Below are 17,145 nucleotides of genomic sequence, written 5' to 3' on the forward strand. Positions count from 1 at the left end.
CTGCTCTGTCATGTTCTTCTTGAACTTTTTCAATGACATATTCTTTGTCAGCTTTGTTGTCAATATCTGCTTTCAAAAGAAGTTCAGATATAGGTTTCTCGTTTAAAGTTCCTTTTGTTGGATTTATACAGACAGTATGGTTCTTATTGTCTTGAAACAGAAACTCATCTGTCATTGGGTTTAATGTCAGTTTTAAGTTTCCTTCTTTCAATGACTCAGATATCTTAGAATAGTTTGAAAAGTTTGTTGTGTTCTTATTTAGAGCTTGTATAATGAGTTGTCGGTTGTGTTGTATTTCTCTCATAGACGCTGTTTCATTTGACATTTTTATTCTAGATAAAATATGCTTCCAATAGAAAAAGAAAATTCAAGAGTTGCTACAACTAAACCATTAGATGAACTTTTTACTAATGTCGGTCAAAAGTTTGAGACAGAGACCGTAAAGCATGAAGGCTATCGTTTTGACTACCCATTAAGATGGTTAAGAGACCCATCTGTCACAAAAGCTATTGGCTTTCGTAGAATGAAGTTTGTGTCTGTAGAAGATAAAAGTTTTCCATTTATTGTAAGGTTTCATATAGATTATATATCTGAAGGGAAACGAAAAATGTGGGAAGAAATTGAGCTAATACAAGTTGACCTTTCATCTTCTCTACAGACTGCGTTAAAAAATATAGAAGATAAAATAAATTCATGTTATGCAAAATATGCTGATGAATATGCAAATACCGAGAGCACACTTTATGTGAGAATTGTATATGACAAACAAAATTCACAAGTGTCATTTCAAATCTACGAAGACAATCCAAAGAAAGACGAACAAATATATACAGAATTCACTGCAATGTCATGGTATTATTTGCAAAGAATGTTAAATCAGAAAGTCGAACTTCCTTTAGCAAATATTTACAGTCGATATGCAAGAGATGAACCATATTTATTTAAAGATGTTTTCGACCCAGCTGCTATTATTGTTCATGCTTCATTTTCTGGCGCCCAAAACTCTTTCTTATGCTTGGCAAATGACTTTTACGAAAAACCTACAAAGTTATACGAACCACCAAGTGGAAGTATTTCAGACTTTCAAGTATGGTTTACTACAGATGGAAGAAAAGAATAATTCCATTATACCATGCGTTTTACTTAGAACTTAGTTTCATATACAACTACTATCGAACGGTAAAAATATAATTTTTTAATACGGTTGAGGTGTTGGATTTGGTTGCCAACTAGACTGTGGTGCAGGTTCAGGCTGTTGTATAACAGGAGCTTGTTCTTCTGGTTCAGGGTCTTTAGGTATAATACCAACAAACTGACCTACTCTTTTACCAATATTTTTGACTCCGTTCCAAATTCCTCTTCCTACGGTTTTTATTCCATTCCATATACCTCTTCCAACATTTCGAAAGAAGTTTCCTATCTTACTGAAGAAACCCATTTTACTATATGTAAAAATCTAATGTCCGCCTAGTCTCTTACGTTTCCTGTTGAGTTCCATAGCATCTTTAACTGGAGCTCATACATTCTGTTTCTCCTCTGGTAGAAAACATATTCTGGGTCAACTCCTGTGTTCGCGTCATCTGCATAAAGTTGTTTATATCCCACTTCAGGGTTTGTATAAAACTCTTTCCATCTCATATTTGCATACCATGGTGGCAAACCTAACGCAGCGTCATTTGACATGGCAGTTTGCATTTGTACATCTGTTGGCACTTGACCATAGTTTGCCATTGCAGTTTGTATTCTAACTTCATTTGGAATATTCTCTGGGTTTGGTTGTCCAGGTTGCTGTGCATTCGCTAAGTTCTGTGCGTCCATTTAATATTAGATAAAAATATCTCTTACGAGTACATATACTGAACATTTGCAGGCATTGGTTCATCTTCATATTCTCTGTACTTTTCTGCCACGTCAAATAAATAAATGACACAATGGAAAAAACCTAAAACTAACAATCCGATTTCAAACCACATTTACTTACTAATAAAATTTCTTTATTGTGACACTTTCTCCGGTTTATAGGACCTCTCTCATATTCTATCTTGTCATATATAAACTCATAGTCATGTATGTCCTCTAACCATCTCATAACGGTTTCCAAACCACTTTTATCGGATGTAAAGTAAAAGCATGGATGGTTATGTATAACGTCTAAAGTTTCTAAAGAGTCTCTCAAAGTCCAGTCTACTTGGTATTGAAAATCCCATGTGTTATAGAACGGCGGGTCCACTATAAAAAAACATTTTCCTTGTCTTTATATTTTTCATACAAATCTGTCCAATGACATCTCACAAACTCTATACCCTCAATATATTTTTCTATGTCCTCTTTGAAAACATTTGTATAGTTAAGATATAAAACTTTTGACATAAGTGTTTCAATGTCATGAACTCTTATAGCACCACTATATAATAGTCTAGCAGATATACTATTCCAGTCTATATATTCTGCTTTTTTCAAAACCTCTCTCACAATATTTTTCTTATCTAATGGTATACGTTCCATCTTACCTATAGGTATCTTTTCTTTTAACTCTTTCAATATATTGTTTGTGTCTGGAATATGTTTGAGACGGTCCATATAGTTGTCGAAGTCATTGCATATAATCTTTGAGTCTGGGAATATTATATGGCACAAATGGGATATATAGAAACTTCCACCGAACAAATCTACAAATGTTAGACCATTCGGTAGTTTCTTAAGTTCTCTCAATATAATATCTTTACATCTACTCTTATTTCCAAAGAACGGTAACGGTGGTTTTGTAAAATTCATTTATATATAATAATAAAAATGTTTTTCCCCGAAAAGTGACAGAAAAGTGACAAAACATGAAAACATATATAATTTGTGAAAAGCGACACATTATATAATGTTTTCGACCCAGAAGAAGGCTTCTTCCCAGAAGCAATGGAGGAAGAAGAAGAGTCCTCCGAATATAAACTTCATTTATACTAAACATCTTCAGGGCTAGAGGGCACGAAGTGCCTGGAGGCCCCACTACCTTTTTTTTTTTTTTTTTTTTTTTTTTTTCATTATGATATAAATAATTTATTAATGCATTTATCCAATAATTATGCTATGATATTTTTATGCCTTATTTCATTTCTCTTATATTTGATAATCTGGTAAAATATAGTTCAGACTATAATCATTTTAGATTATTGATATATTTATATAGGTTAGAATAAAATTAGTTTCATTTTCTACTTTTATTTTGAATTAATAATTTATAATATCAAATATTATGGCGTAACCTCTCCTTTAAAATATAGATATATATAGGCCTATAGAGTTTATTGGCACTCTCAAAACTCTAGAATTTTGAGTTTACTATACCCTTAAAATTCGTTTGAAAAAGTGAATGAAATTTTTGATGAAAATAATATCGCAGTGAACAAAGAATTTTGGCATTTTTATTTTTTCAGAACCAAACCGATAATTTCAGTCGTAAATGAAATGATCAAATAAATAATGTCCCAATTAATTTGGTTATTAAAAATTATATTGAATGATTTTCTTTTTGAAAAAACAAAATCATTGAGTCAATCAGTGCTACTCAGTGTAACGAAATCCTGTATTTATGGTAACAATAATATTGTGAAGATAATCATCTTAAGTATATCATTATAAATCATACATCTGTTTCAAACTTATAGAAATTATGAATAATTAGCAATGCATCTATCTGCATATACATAATGCTTGCTGATTTTGTCCAAAAAATGCTGTATTGCCTGGCAGTGAAAGTCAGAGGTATAAATATTTATAATTATACAAAAGTAATCAATTATGTAAAAACATAAACTGTAATTGATCAATTAATAAATATTCTTTATTTCTCCTTCATGACATCGTCACGAATCTTGCGTGCTCCGTTGCCTTGATTTGTTGCAACGGAATTGTAAATCATAGCAGGAATTGAGCCACATGGATCGGCATGGACAATGAATGTAAGGCGATCCTCGTTGTTGGCTGGATCCTTGTCGAGGATGTAGGCCTGGAAAGTCATGTTTCCACGGACGTTGCCCTTGCCGACTGGCTTGAGCTCTGTGTTATCGATGGAGACGCAAAGCCAAACCTTCTTGTCCTCAAGGTCGTAGCGCTTACGGAGAAGTAAGAATTCACGATCTGAAACGAAACGAGAGCCTGATTCGAGAGCCATGTAAAGGTAGCGAGCACCACCCTCAACACCGCCGAATAAGTATCTTTCCTTTGTTCCATCGGCGATTTCTTTTGGTGTCTTATCATCGATTGTAGAAACATCATCTAAGATCTTTGCTGTCTCTTCGGCCTTGCCATTGACGTAGACTATGGACTTTACCATTGAGAATGAGCTGCCTGGGTATGTGGCTGTGTAGAATTTGATTGTTGGCTCTTCCTTTGAAAGCTTCCAGTCCTTGTTGAGGTACTCAAGCATTTCGTGAAGACGCTTTTCGTGAAGTTCTAAATACTCCTTTGGGATCTCTGTAGACATCCTAAAATCGCAAGTGAAGTGCTAAAAAGTGATAAATAAACTGAGGTTTCTGGTTTCAATTTCTTCACAATCTTTGAGTACATTTCAGATGTGTTCTCTCACTGCCTTTAGATCAAATACATCTGCCTCATTGGGGAGAAGCTTCCTAAACTTTTTAATCCCATAAATATGGTCATTATCTGGAATAAAGAGTTAAGCGTCATATGTCACTTTTTGTACTAAGGAAACATCGACTTTATGCGTTATGACTTTTCGATGAGGAAACAAGTGTTCACGTATTATAAACTTCCTTATCCCAATAAACCGGCCCTAAACATAATTAATTTTAAGCATTATAATGGTCTCTTTTCTATGATAACCAAATCAATTTGGTTATCATAGAAAAGCACCAAAAACTGGAATAGGAATAGCCGCGTTAAAACAGGAATAGGCAATATGGAAACAAGGGTAGACTCAAACCCATACTCAAGGCAAGACTGATACAAGAATTACAACAAAATTTTACAAAATCTATTATTTATCTCAATTTAATGGCAGGTTTTAGTACCCGAAGAGTTTGCATTCTACTTTTTGCTCTTATTTTACAAAAATATTCTAAAAATTCGTAACTTCTTTTATAATATAATACTTTTTTTCAAATTTACTTTCCAAACGTTAATGTCTTGTTACGGCTATATCTTTGTACGGGGAAATAAAGAAATTTTATTATGCTATTATATTATTTTTTTAAATCAATATCTAATCAATAGTAAGTTAGATTTTTTATTAAAAGAGCAAATAAAGATACGATCGAGCAATAGTTTATTTTAAATCTCAATATTATAAAATAAATGTTCAAAATTTTTAAGTAATAATACTAAATACTTAAATAAGTAAAAGCACACAAGAAAAATATTCACTAACTTAAGAAAAAATCATATATTTAGAGAATTATCCCTTATAATAAGATTAAAAAAAATAAACTGTTTTCAATCATCATCATCACCAGCACCATAGAACTTGTGTTTGCGATAGATGACACATTTTGCAAGCCATTTGACACCACCAAGATATGACCACAAATCGCTGCCAACATCTCCACCTTGAAGACCTTTGATCAAACCATCAGGAACAATGTAAGTAATTTCATCGTCGAGCATGAACCAAACTCTTCCTTTGTTGACGAAGGCAACGAAATGACCTTGATGATAAGCAATAATGGAATGTATCTTAAATACATACGTTCCATCACTGAGTTGAGTTTTGTAGTTCTTCTTGATCTCAAATTTGTCAAAGAAGACATTTGGATCAGACCAATTCCTCTGAACGTCGACCCAGAGGAATGTTGAGATTTCATTGATATGAGAATCATCTGTGCACATCTGTTTAATTCCTTGATCAATACCTGCTGCACCAAGAGGAATGTGAAGCGAAACCGAATAGAAGCTTTCATCAGGAGTCTCAGTTTGATATTGGAATGTAACGGCAATATCTGGTTTGTTTGCTGATTCCGTAACATCATGTACAATCTTTTGAAATGTGTCATCGGCATCTTGCTGCTGGAAGTATTGCTTGCCGAGTGTTGTGATGAATTGTGAGCATGAAATTGTGTATTCCTAGTTAGTATGACTATCATGGGTACGGAGGCACTGCGTTCCACCTTACCCATTATATGTGAATTTGACACTTTACAAAACCATTAACGTATATTTTACAACACAACCATAACACCAACTTAACCTTAAATATTTACAAAGCCGCCAACCACTTCACCTCACTAACGACTTCACTAACGAATTCACTACCGTCCTCACTAAATAAAATTAACCTTATTTTTATTTTCCAACTTTTTTATTTCATTGTAAAGACATGTCTGACTACATTTACTATGACTCTTTCCCAGAACGTTTCCGTGAACTATTCAAAACTCAAGTAAAACTGAGAAACATGCATTTTAACAAAGACAGACCCATTGACGATGAAAGAAACCCTGAATATATTACAATCCCATATGACGCAAAGTTCATTGCATACATTCCTTATGGTCGCAGAGGAACGAAAACTATTTCAACAAAGAACAAAAATTATTTCTGGAGCGATGAAGAAAATTGCCTTATCTACATAAATGCATACTTAAATAAAGCTACATATTGTACAAAAGAAGGTTGGACTGGATTTGAGCTCTACATATACGACGACGATGGAAACAGACGCTGTGTATACCCATACGATAATATGTACCATTGTTTTCATCAAGCATTAAACGAATACATAGTCAGTAAGGGTCTCATTCCTGCTGAGTAGAAATGTTATATTTTTGTTCTGTCATTTATAAAAAAAATAAACTTAAAAATAAATGATATCACCACCCTCACACGTATGAAAACATAGCACAAAAATAAATTTAGGGTAGATGGTTAGATCTAACCCGATTTCTAACCTCATTTCTACCCTGTTGAATTCATTGCTTTATAACTCTCTTCCTTGGTTTCTTTTTAGTTGCTTTCTTCACGTCTGTCTCCAACTTGACTGTCTTTCTTCTTCGTCCGTAATGATACCAGTTACTTCCACCAGTCAATGGGTCAAATGGTCGTTCATAAGGGTTTCCATACATTCCATAAGGTCCGTATGGATAAACCACTGGTGGAGAAGAAACATTTTCTTTAGTTCCATCGAATCTATTTAAATGCATTGTTTCACCTTTCATCTGGTCATTAAAGTCTTTTGCGTGTTTTGCAAACTCATCGTCCTTTCCTAAAGCATTTTCTGACTCAGTCGCAACCAAATTGGATGCTTTATTTATGAGCCCTATTTTATTTAATCTTAACTTCTTTGCAACCCAGCCTCCAATCTTCCCTTTATTTGCATCTAATGTCTTCGAAACCCTTCCTCCACTCATTTTATTTACTGCGTCATAAGCTCCAAGTGCTTTTGCTCCAAATGCTAATGCTTTTGTTCCCATTGCGCCTAAAGCTGCCCAAACTACCATTTACACCATATTAAAATCATCTCTCTTCAATATTATCTCATAAAAGTTCTCGTTACTGGAGAAAGTCAATGAAACATAAGCGTTCTCACCGCTTTGCGGTCTATCTAACTTCTTTCTTATATCATCTATACGCTTCAAAATGTCTGAACAATTGCTAACATCTTCTACAACAGTTATTTCATCATGAATGACCTTCAAGAACAAACTCATTTAATATGCTATTAAAATCATCTCAATAATGAGTCCATCCTTTCCGTCTTTGGGTAGCACAACATCTTTCATTGAAGAAGGTTCGACAAGTCTTATATTAAACTTACTGACAGTTGGAGATAAGTATTCAAACAATTTATTTCCTTGTAATTCTTTTGTATTTAATTGGGAAATCGCATGTACATTTATAAACTACCGGTATACGACAATTCATTTCAGGTATTTTTGTATCAGATAACTCCGTAATATAGGGTGTCCAAAGGTGTGTTTAGCACAAACCTGAATACTGCGAATAGAAATAAACAAGTTACATATATATAAAGTTTATTTAAATATAATCACCATTGGATTCAATCACGCGTTCGCAGCGATCGATCCAGGCTTGAAAGACACGCTTTAAATCATCATGAGAAAATTGCTCAAATTGCTCTCTTACAAAATTTTCAAGATCATCTGGACTCGCGAATTCGCGTCCTTCAGCTCTCTTTTTTAGCGTGCCGAATAAATAAAAGTCAGAGGGTGCAATATCAGGTGAATAAATTGGGTTTGGAACAACTTTGACATTGTTTTCCACCAAGTAATTCATTACCTTATGACTTTTGTGAACTCTTGAATTATCAAAATGAATTGCAAACTTTTGTTTTTGTTGTTTGGATTTCTCAAACTCATCAGAATTGATAATTTGAGTAAGAACATTGTCAATTAGATACTGAGCATTCATCGTATTAGGTTTTTGAAGAATATCAATTGCGATGATGTCATTCACGCCCCAAAAAACCGACAACATCATCATTGGTGTGTCAATTTTTTTCTTCGGGAATGTTTGCGGATTTTCAGCCTTCGGGATCCACATGATTTTGGCTTCTGTTGCATATTGAAACCAAGACTCGTCCCCTGTTACTAAAAAGCGAAACTTCTTGGATTGATACGCACCCAATATAGAGAGGAGCTCTTTCGAAGATTGGACTCTAGATTTTTTTTGAACTGAATTAAGGTTGTGCGGAACCCAACGTGTATACGCTAGTTTGTAGTTCAAATAATTGTGCAGATAATAACTGACTGTTGTACGTGGTATCTTTGTCATCTCCTCTATCCTTCTGAGTGATGCTCTTGGGTCTTCATCTAGCGCTTGAAGAATTGCTTTGATTTTTCTTTGATCCGGCGATTTTTTGTCAATTTTTATGATGGGCGCCTTTTTGTTCATGAAGTGATACATCCTAACATGATACGTTACAGTGGAATAGTTAGGAGCATCCATACCGAAGCATTTTACCAATGTCTCGTAGATTTTTTTACAGTCTTTGCATTTTTTTGCAAGAGCGAGGATGTTTTCTTTATGATTCATTAAAAAAATGAAAAAAATCCCGCCAAAATTTCCCGCGAAACCGCCTCTTGTCTCAAAATTCATTTTATATCCCGGCATGGCGCCAAAATACAACATACTCATCATATACATATATTCATATTTTTTATTATATATTTATAATCAGCATATATCTCCTTTAATAGTCTCATATAGAGCGCTGTGCTAAACGCACCTTTGGACACCCTATATAATGCTTCGGCGGCGAATACATATAGTTTGAAAGACATAATATAGATTCTTCAGCAAATTCACTTATACTGGATTTTATAACAATGTTCTCACGAGACCAAATACCACCAATTGACAATCTTGTAAGCAATCCTGCTGAACCTTCTACTGTAAACGTCGATGGTAACATTCCACGAAGGTCATCTATTGACATCTTTGAGTCACTGAATTTAAAGATTTTCTTAAAGCAATCGTCATTATCTAACCATGCAATAGCTTTGAAGTTTTCATTCGAATATACATCTGCTTCATTAAATGTAAAACCTGACTTCTTTGCAGAGACGACTTTAAAATCTATTGAGTTTGTTTCAAAATTATATGCTATGGTAACTTCTGAAGGTAATGGATGTCCTTCCGCAGTCAGTTGTTCTCTCACTACCGTTTGAAGCTTTGTATTAAAAACTTTCATGTCATCTCCTGTATCTAAGTTCACATACACAGCAACACGGAAACTATCTTGCTTCTTTGTTTCATCATTATATCTCAAAACATTAAAGTTCTTCAATAATATTGTTCTTCCTGCTGGAATACTTCGAACCTGTCTGATTTCAATAGCTTTCTCACCTCCTACATACTCTACCCAGTGTCTTGGATATTCATAAGTATACTGACTTTCTTGAATTTTGGTTGGTTTCATCATAACATGTTCATAGTATATCTTTATACTCTTGTCAGTTAGACTCGGTGCTATGTTCTGAATATTTCTGACTTGCATTTTTAATGGAGATAAAATGAAGCATTTAATACATGACGTAGATGAAGACATGAATGAAAGCAGTGAAAAGCTCAACAGTTCTCTTATTCTTCCTTTCAGTAAGGACTATGAGTTCTGTTCAAATGGTGTGTATTTCTATTGTGGAAAGATGGGTTCAGGTAAGACATTTAACCTCATTCGTCATATACTCATAACAGAGCGTTTAGGAAACGACTCTTACTATGACCAAATCATTATATCAGCAACTTCAGACTCTATGGACTCAACAGCGAAAATATTTATGTCAAAAGTTCAAGCCTCTGTCGTTAAAGTTCCAGATAGCGAACTCATTGAATTTCTTCAACGTTACATTCGACGTAAGAGGAAATATTATGCTATCGTAGAGTTCATACAGTCAGGAATGCAAAAGACTTCTGAGGAGATGGAAAGAATTATTGACAAACACCACTTACGTCAGTACTCAGGAGTTTACGATATGAAACGACTTACAAACTACATTCTATCAAAACTTTCAAAATACCCCTTCAAAAAATATCCATCAAACACTTTATTAGTTTGTGACGACTTCGCCGGAAAAGGTTTAGTGTCAAAACCAGACTCACCATTAGCTAACATCATTACTAAAGTCAGACATTACCACTTAACTGTAGCAATACTTATGCAAACATGGAGGTTTTTAGCTTTAAACATAAAACGTCTCATAACTGACTTCGTTATCTTTCAAGGTTTCTCACGCTATGACATTGAACTCATTTGGAAACAGTCAGGTATAACATTACCTTTTGAAGAAATTTGGGAAGCATATAAGTCTCTCATCTCTCCTCGTTCATACCTTGAGATTCATATCATGACTAATACCATTAAAGTCAAAAATATTCCATGGGAACGACCAACATTATTTTAAAGCTTAACCTTCAATTGACTGATGGTAAACAAATTCCATGCATCTCTGTCGCCATTTCTGTTAATATTTTTGCTGTCATTCATATCATCCACTTCTCCATCCGTTAGCTTTTGAGGATATGCGTTAGAATAGCTGTTCTTAAATGAAGGCTTTTCACCTTTGAGAGCATAAACTCTATAACTTTCTGCATACTTTATGTTTGAACCTCCTGAGCCATCATTGACATAAATTTTTATAGGCTTCCACCCTTTGTTCATGTTCCTGCTTCTTCCCTTAGCTCTTTTGTTCAGTAGTTCTACATCTTTATACACAGCTCCTGTCTCAGTGAATTCAACAATATTTTCATTCGTTAGCTTTACATTCAAACCCTTGTCGAGTATATTGTTCATTTCATACATATAAAAGGTTTTTATTCTATATGAAATGAGAAGCAAATCCATCTTAGCTGGTGCCGTTAATGTTCCAATTGAACCAACATCAAATGTTGACTCACGAATGACAAACAATATTGTCATAAAGAACTATAGTTCAGAGTGTTTGAAAGAAAAAGAACCAGAACTTAAGTCGGTGAATTTAAACTCAGCTTCAAACGCTAACGCTACATCAGATGTTAAGTTAGAGTATCCACCATTAGACCAAATTCTTTCAAGAGAAGCCAACGACAACCCTTACACAAATGTTCAAACAAATCCTTCAGATAACGTAGACCATTACCTTCTTCAGTTATATCAAACTATCTTACTCAAAGACGATAAGAAGCTTTTGATAAATCTTATAAGTAAGAACCAAATAATTCTAACAAAGGAGGACCTTGAAAATGTTATATCGCGAATAACAGGGAAACAATGTGTCATTGACTATCTCGACCCTGAAATCGAATGCTGTGGTCAAACGCCACCATTCATGAAAATAGGTAACATCCGCATCATTGAAACACCAGGAACTACAGGAGTTGAGTTTAAGTATAAATATTCGAATGAATACACAAAACTTTCAACAGAATATAAACTTTGCTTGAAATATGTTTTAGTAAATTAAAGCAGTCAGTCAGTCAAAAAATTTCAAGTTAGCAATTTGTAATATCTATCCAAAACTTCTTCAACAGTATTGAACTCATCTTCATAATGCAAACCTAATCTTATTGACTTGGTGCAGTTTTCACTAACACAATATTTTTCTGTTCTCTTGACTGACATAAATAACTCATTTGTTTCATCAAACAGCAACAACCAAAGTTCATGCCCTAATACATAACATTCATACTTTATATTTTTAGCTCTGAGTTCTCTTGTAAGCTGTTGCATTTAATATTTTCTAAAAAGTCAACTTCAACAGTCATTCGCACTGGTGCCTTCAGTTCTACAGGCTCTCCTTGAAAGTCAACAAGTCTGAATTGCATGTCTTTCAAATTATGTGGACTAATGCGAACCCATTTACCTAAATGAGTTGCTATGACAGGAACGTTTGGAATAAACATTGAATTTACTTCATAACAGAAAGACTTATATTCTACTGAACCTTTACTATTAACTCCTGAAATACCTGTGACATTAGCTATTTTTGACTCAACGTACAAACAATTACCATAACATACGTATGGAACAGATTTCATCTCAATCGTTTTGTCAACACTTTTCAAAGGAAATGTCATATGATATGCTCCCAGAAGCAATTGAACTCTATGACTCATTCGTGTTATCTTAAACTCCTTCGCATAACTGAACTTCAAAACTCCTGCAATAAGTTTAACATTCATTAAGTTTTCTTCGTTATCCTTGTTTATTGTAGTATTTATGAGAGCATTTAACACTCCAGCTAATGTTTCCATCTTATATTCTACATTATTGTGAAATCTTATTTCGTGCTTCTTTCCATCTATTTCAAGCTCCATGAAATCTGTTTCATCTGTTATAACGAATGAAGCAATAGTATTAAAGTCAACCATTCTGAATGCAAGTGCCTCATTCTGTAGACCTAAGTTTGTTTGTAGTTTTACTGTCCCGTATTCGTTCGGGTCTGTACTTTGTAAATAGAACAATATTTTATTCTCATTAAAATATGAGTATAGCTGCATATGCGTATGAAGCTGACAGAGCTAAACGTTTATATTTTGGGCAATACTCTCTCACACTTACTGACAAATATATTGTTATTTCTGATGGAAATACTGAGAAATATATAACATGGAAGGACTATGAAAAGTTTGACCCTATTTTAACTCCATGTACTATGCCATTCATTGTAAATGGTGAAGTTGTCATGAAGAACGACACAACTGTTTATAGGTCTGTATATGAAGCATTAGAATATATGTTGAATCATAATCCCGAAAGATTTGATACAAGCACTACGCCATGTGCAATGCCCTTTATTAAGGACGGTGAAATCGTAAGAGTTCCGAATTCAACGGTTTATACAGCTGTTCAAAACAGTTTACAAAACATTTTAGCGAATATCTTTAATTCAGAAACTACAGAAATAATATAGACTTTATTTCATGTAAAGGACTTTACACACTTTTGAACGATATGAAAGACCCTGTTTTGTTTGTTCGTGTAGACAAAGGAAAGTTCTATGTCTTTACAAAATATTTGAACTTCTTAGACAGAGAACTTCAAGAAACGCCATGTGAAAGTTTAGATGAAGTTCTTCTCCACTTTCAGAAAAACTTTTAAATATATATAAATGGCAGAAGATATAATGGTTTATACTATTACGACTAAAAACCCTGAGTCATATAATTCTATAACAACAAACTTACAAAGTCCTCAAGGACGATATTGTAAACTAACCTTAAACACAATGACGACTAAAGCCTGTTTTGCTCTTTTGACACCAGAAGACTTTATTGTTGTGAATGGTAAAAAATACTCCTTTGAAGATACTTACTCAGATATACCACCAACAGGTTTTGTTGACTTATTTAATACTTTAAGTACGGGTGTAACATGTGCTGCAACTAGAGCAGGTTTCATTATGTTTGGATGTCCGACTGAGTTTACTATAAACAATATGAGCTATAATACAAAACTTATTTCTGGTTTTTACTACCAACAGTTTCCTATAACAGGAAAAGGTGTCATACAAGGAATGTCTATTCCATTGACATTAAGCACACCAATCTTATATATTGTTTCAAACTTAGGTTCAAAGTGTTATTCGAATGTCGACAGAAACTATTATGACCAAAAGATACTTATGCGTATAAACAATACTTTCTCTGCTGGTTTGCCTATTGTTCATTCGAATGCAGAATTTTCAACCTTAGTGAACTCAAACACTTTGGCAAGTATAACGTTGACATTAGTTGACGCAAACTTTGTTCCTGTAAAACTTTTATGTCCTATGTATTTGTCAATGACGGCAGAAAGTTTCGAATTGGAAGATGCAACTGGTGAAAGTATTGTATTACAAGAACAACTTCAACAACAAATAGCTCAAGAACAACAAATGCAACAAATGCAACAACAAAGTCAAGAATAAAAAAAAATATTTTTTTTTATTTTTATAAAAATGTTACAGAATAGATGTTTCAGATTTTTATGACTTCCAAGCATTCAGAAATATGTGTCCATTTAGAGACTATAACAAAGCAGTCGAGAATTTGAAACGTTTAGTCATTTATGTCGACTCTGCCCCAGAATGTTATGTCATGAAAGAATGGATATGTAGTCTTTAACAAACCTAAAGCGACAATAGTTTCAGAACAAGAATGTAGACAGAAACTTAAGAAAATAAAAGTTGTACAAGTTGGCATGAAGATGTTAGATGCTTGGGATATCTTATTGTCAAAGTTAGAAGATTTTTCAGTTCGAGGTATAAAGTTCTATACACCTTCTCCAAACTTCTATTTATCTTCACTGGATATATAAATACGAACAAGTAGAATGGAAAGAAAATATTATAGAAGCTTGGTTAGACCATGTCAAAGAAATTATATGCAATGGAAACGAAAGAGTCTATGAGTATATCTTATGTTGGTTTGCAAACATCTTACAACATCCAAGTGCTAAAAATGAAACTGCTCTCATTATAATTGGAAAACAAGGAACTGGTAAGAACACATTCTTTACAGATATCTTATGCAAACTGTTAGAGGGCTATTCGAACCCGAATATGACAAACTTAGAAACATCTGTGGCAAGTTTAACTCCTCAATAGAGAATATGAAACTTATAGTTTGCAATGAACTTCAAAGTATAGATACAACAAAAGTTTTGAACTCAGATGCTTTGAAGAGTCTTATAACAGACAAAGTTGGAGTGTTGAAAGAAAGTATAAAGACCAAAGAGTTTGTGAAAATGTTGCAAACTTCATTATGGTTTCAAACAATGCTGTTCCGATGAAGTTAGAAAGTTCTGACAGAAGATATGTAGTTGTCAGAACGTCAGATTCTCATATGCAAGATACAGAATATTTTGACGACTTAGCAGAAACTTTGACATCTGACTTTTACAACCACTTGTTCTCATATTTTATGACATTAGATATTTCAAAGTTCAATCCAAGACAAATTCCACATACCGAAGAGAGACAAACATTGTTAGAAGCAAACAAGAGTGTTATATGAACTGTTCATAGATGAAACTGACTTTGAGTGTTTAGATGAAAGGTCATTGTACGATTCGTATAAACAATATTGTCAAGAATATGGTTATATGACAGCGTCTAAACGAACATTCTTGGCAAATGTCAAAAAGTCTTTTAGATGTTCAGAATGGTGTATATACAAAGAAAAATTTTTTATGAGTAAATTTTAAAAAAAATATTTTTTATCCGATAGAAAAGATGGCAAAATTCATCTCAGTAAACAAGTACATGTCAGGACTTAAAGAAGAACTAGACCCATTCACATATTTGAATGTTTACTTCTACCATTTTGAAAAGTCTTCATTCAGCAAAGTTTGGAACATCGAACCAGTTAATTTGCTATTGTGACTAAAAATGGTGCGAAATTTGAAGACTTAGACATAGAAGGTTTGTTAGCAGTCAAAGAAAGTTTTGACAGAAGGTTTTCAAACCTTAAAGAAGGCAAAGCATACAAACTTGTTATACCTTATGAACCAAAGAAAGCAGACGACTATGAATATTATGAGTCTAAAGTTGTAGAAGTTCAAGGTAAATTGGGTAAAAAGATTTTAGAGTCTAAGCCAGTGTTTGCTCCTAAAGAGGAAGAGAACATTGACATTGACCCAGAAATGTTCTAAAAATAAAATTTTATTTTTACATGTCAAATTTCTTTTCTCTGGAACTGGTTCAGGTTCTTTCTTCTCTTCTTCTACTTTCTTTTCTTTCTTTTCTCTCTTCTTCTTTTCTGGTGGAGTTATGTCAAATTTCTCCGAACCATATTTATGTAAAAGTTCTTTGTCCTTTAATAGCTCATCTATTCTGTTTCTATTTCATCTTCAAGAACAGCGCATGTGTCTTCTTTGCATTCTAAGAACTTTTGTTGGACTTCATCTTTCCAATCGGCGTCATCTCTGTCAACAGTCTGTCATTGACAAATTTTAAGACTGCTCTGCTTAATGTTTTATGGTTCTTGTCATATTCCCAGAAACAGAACTTTAGAACAAATTCCCCTTTCTTGTTTACACTATGTAAGATTTTATGGTCGACAGATGTTTTGCTGTCGAAAAGCTTGTCTCGAATATAGATAGCGAAATCGCTAGACATTTTCTAAAAGATAAAAATTTTAATTTTTCTAAAAATATGTTAGAAAAAAAGTTTGCTGACATTGACAAGAAATTTGAGAATGTTTTAAACAAGAAACAAAGAGGAAGTTAGAAAATGCCTCAGATAAAACCCATACATGACAAGTTCTTATTTTGCTCAGAATGGTATAACAGTCTAATTGCACCACCTGGGTCGGGTAAGACTTTCACTTATCTTAAAATGGCTGCACAACAACAAGAACTAGATGAGAAGAACCCATTCTATTGAGTTAGTTGTCATTTGTAGTACTTCTGGTCAATTTGACCAAACCGTCAATTCGTTCAAAGATATTATAAAGAAGTCTAAGTTAGTATGTATAAAGGATACTGAGTTGTTAGATTGGATAAAGAAGTACCAAAAGAGAGTTTTGAAGTATAATGCTATAAATGAGTATATAAATTCTAAGTTTAAAGACCCAAATGAGGAAATGCAGAGAATATTAGAGAAGAAACACTTCAGAAACAAACAGAAAGAGATAGAATACATTTCGAAGAAATTGCAATCTTACGATTGGGAAAGACTTACCCTCATAGATGTCTTCTTATCTTAGATGATTTCGCCTCTC

General features: G+C 33.6%; 8 protein-coding genes and 2 pseudogenes across 10 annotated transcripts, besides 3 other annotated features; 4 read left to right on the forward strand and 6 right to left on the reverse strand.

Annotated features, from left to right (window-relative positions):
• The first annotated feature begins 343 nt into the window (after positions 1-343).
• Positions 344-1,191, forward strand: TVAGG3_0704010 (annotated as a pseudogene). Its single transcript has one exon. A coding segment is annotated over exon 1 (848 nt).
• Positions 1,192-3,319: 2,128 nt separating this feature from the next.
• Positions 3,320-3,341: a mobile genetic element.
• Positions 3,342-3,490: 149 nt separating this feature from the next.
• Positions 3,491-5,346, reverse strand: TVAGG3_0704030 (phosphatidylcholine transfer protein family; the record flags this gene model as incomplete). The annotated part of the gene is made up of 1 exon (XM_051243490.1): positions 3,836-4,477. The coding sequence occupies one exon, from the start codon at positions 4,475-4,477 to the stop codon at positions 3,836-3,838; it is 642 nt and encodes a 213-aa protein (XP_051090077.1).
• A 99-nt stretch (positions 5,347-5,445) lies between these two features.
• TVAGG3_0704040 (cysteine proteinases family) lies at positions 5,446-5,838 on the reverse strand (the record flags this gene model as incomplete). The annotated part of the gene is made up of 1 exon (XM_001282501.1): positions 5,446-5,838. The coding sequence occupies one exon, from the start codon at positions 5,836-5,838 to the stop codon at positions 5,446-5,448; it is 393 nt and encodes a 130-aa protein (XP_001282502.1).
• An 820-nt stretch (positions 5,839-6,658) lies between these two features.
• Positions 6,659-17,145: part of a mobile genetic element that runs on past the window's edge.
• Positions 7,904-9,207: a mobile genetic element.
• On the reverse strand, positions 7,984-9,111 carry TVAGG3_0704070 (Mariner transposase; the record flags this gene model as incomplete). The annotated part of the gene is made up of 1 exon (XM_051243491.1): positions 7,984-9,111. The coding sequence occupies one exon, from the start codon at positions 9,109-9,111 to the stop codon at positions 7,984-7,986; it is 1,128 nt and encodes a 375-aa protein (XP_051090078.1).
• On the reverse strand, positions 9,571-9,964 carry TVAGG3_0704080 (uncharacterized protein; the record flags this gene model as incomplete). Its single annotated transcript, XM_051243492.1, has 1 exon — positions 9,571-9,964. A coding segment is annotated over one exon (394 nt), but the record flags the coding sequence as incomplete, so codon positions are not given.
• On the forward strand, positions 11,292-11,570 carry TVAGG3_0704090 (uncharacterized protein; the record flags this gene model as incomplete). Its single annotated transcript, XM_051243493.1, has 1 exon — positions 11,292-11,570. A coding segment is annotated over one exon (279 nt), but the record flags the coding sequence as incomplete, so codon positions are not given.
• TVAGG3_0704100 (uncharacterized protein) lies at positions 12,133-12,696 on the reverse strand (the record flags this gene model as incomplete). Its single annotated transcript, XM_051243494.1, has 1 exon — positions 12,133-12,696. The coding sequence occupies one exon, from the start codon at positions 12,694-12,696 to the stop codon at positions 12,133-12,135; it is 564 nt and encodes a 187-aa protein (XP_051090081.1).
• Positions 12,927-13,355, forward strand: TVAGG3_0704110 (organellar and viral DNA polymerase type B; the record flags this gene model as incomplete). The annotated part of the gene is made up of 1 exon (XM_051243495.1): positions 12,927-13,355. The coding sequence occupies one exon, from the start codon at positions 12,927-12,929 to the stop codon at positions 13,353-13,355; it is 429 nt and encodes a 142-aa protein (XP_051090082.1).
• On the forward strand, positions 13,554-14,351 carry TVAGG3_0704120 (uncharacterized protein; the record flags this gene model as incomplete). Its single annotated transcript, XM_051243496.1, has 1 exon — positions 13,554-14,351. The coding sequence occupies one exon, from the start codon at positions 13,554-13,556 to the stop codon at positions 14,349-14,351; it is 798 nt and encodes a 265-aa protein (XP_051090083.1).
• Positions 16,092-16,541, reverse strand: TVAGG3_0704130 (annotated as a pseudogene). The gene has a single exon. A coding segment is annotated over exon 1 (450 nt).

This window comes from Trichomonas vaginalis, chromosome III, assembly GCF_026262505.1.
Source record: "Trichomonas vaginalis G3 chromosome III, whole genome shotgun sequence".
NCBI classification, from domain to species: domain Eukaryota; phylum Parabasalia; order Trichomonadida; family Trichomonadidae; genus Trichomonas; species Trichomonas vaginalis.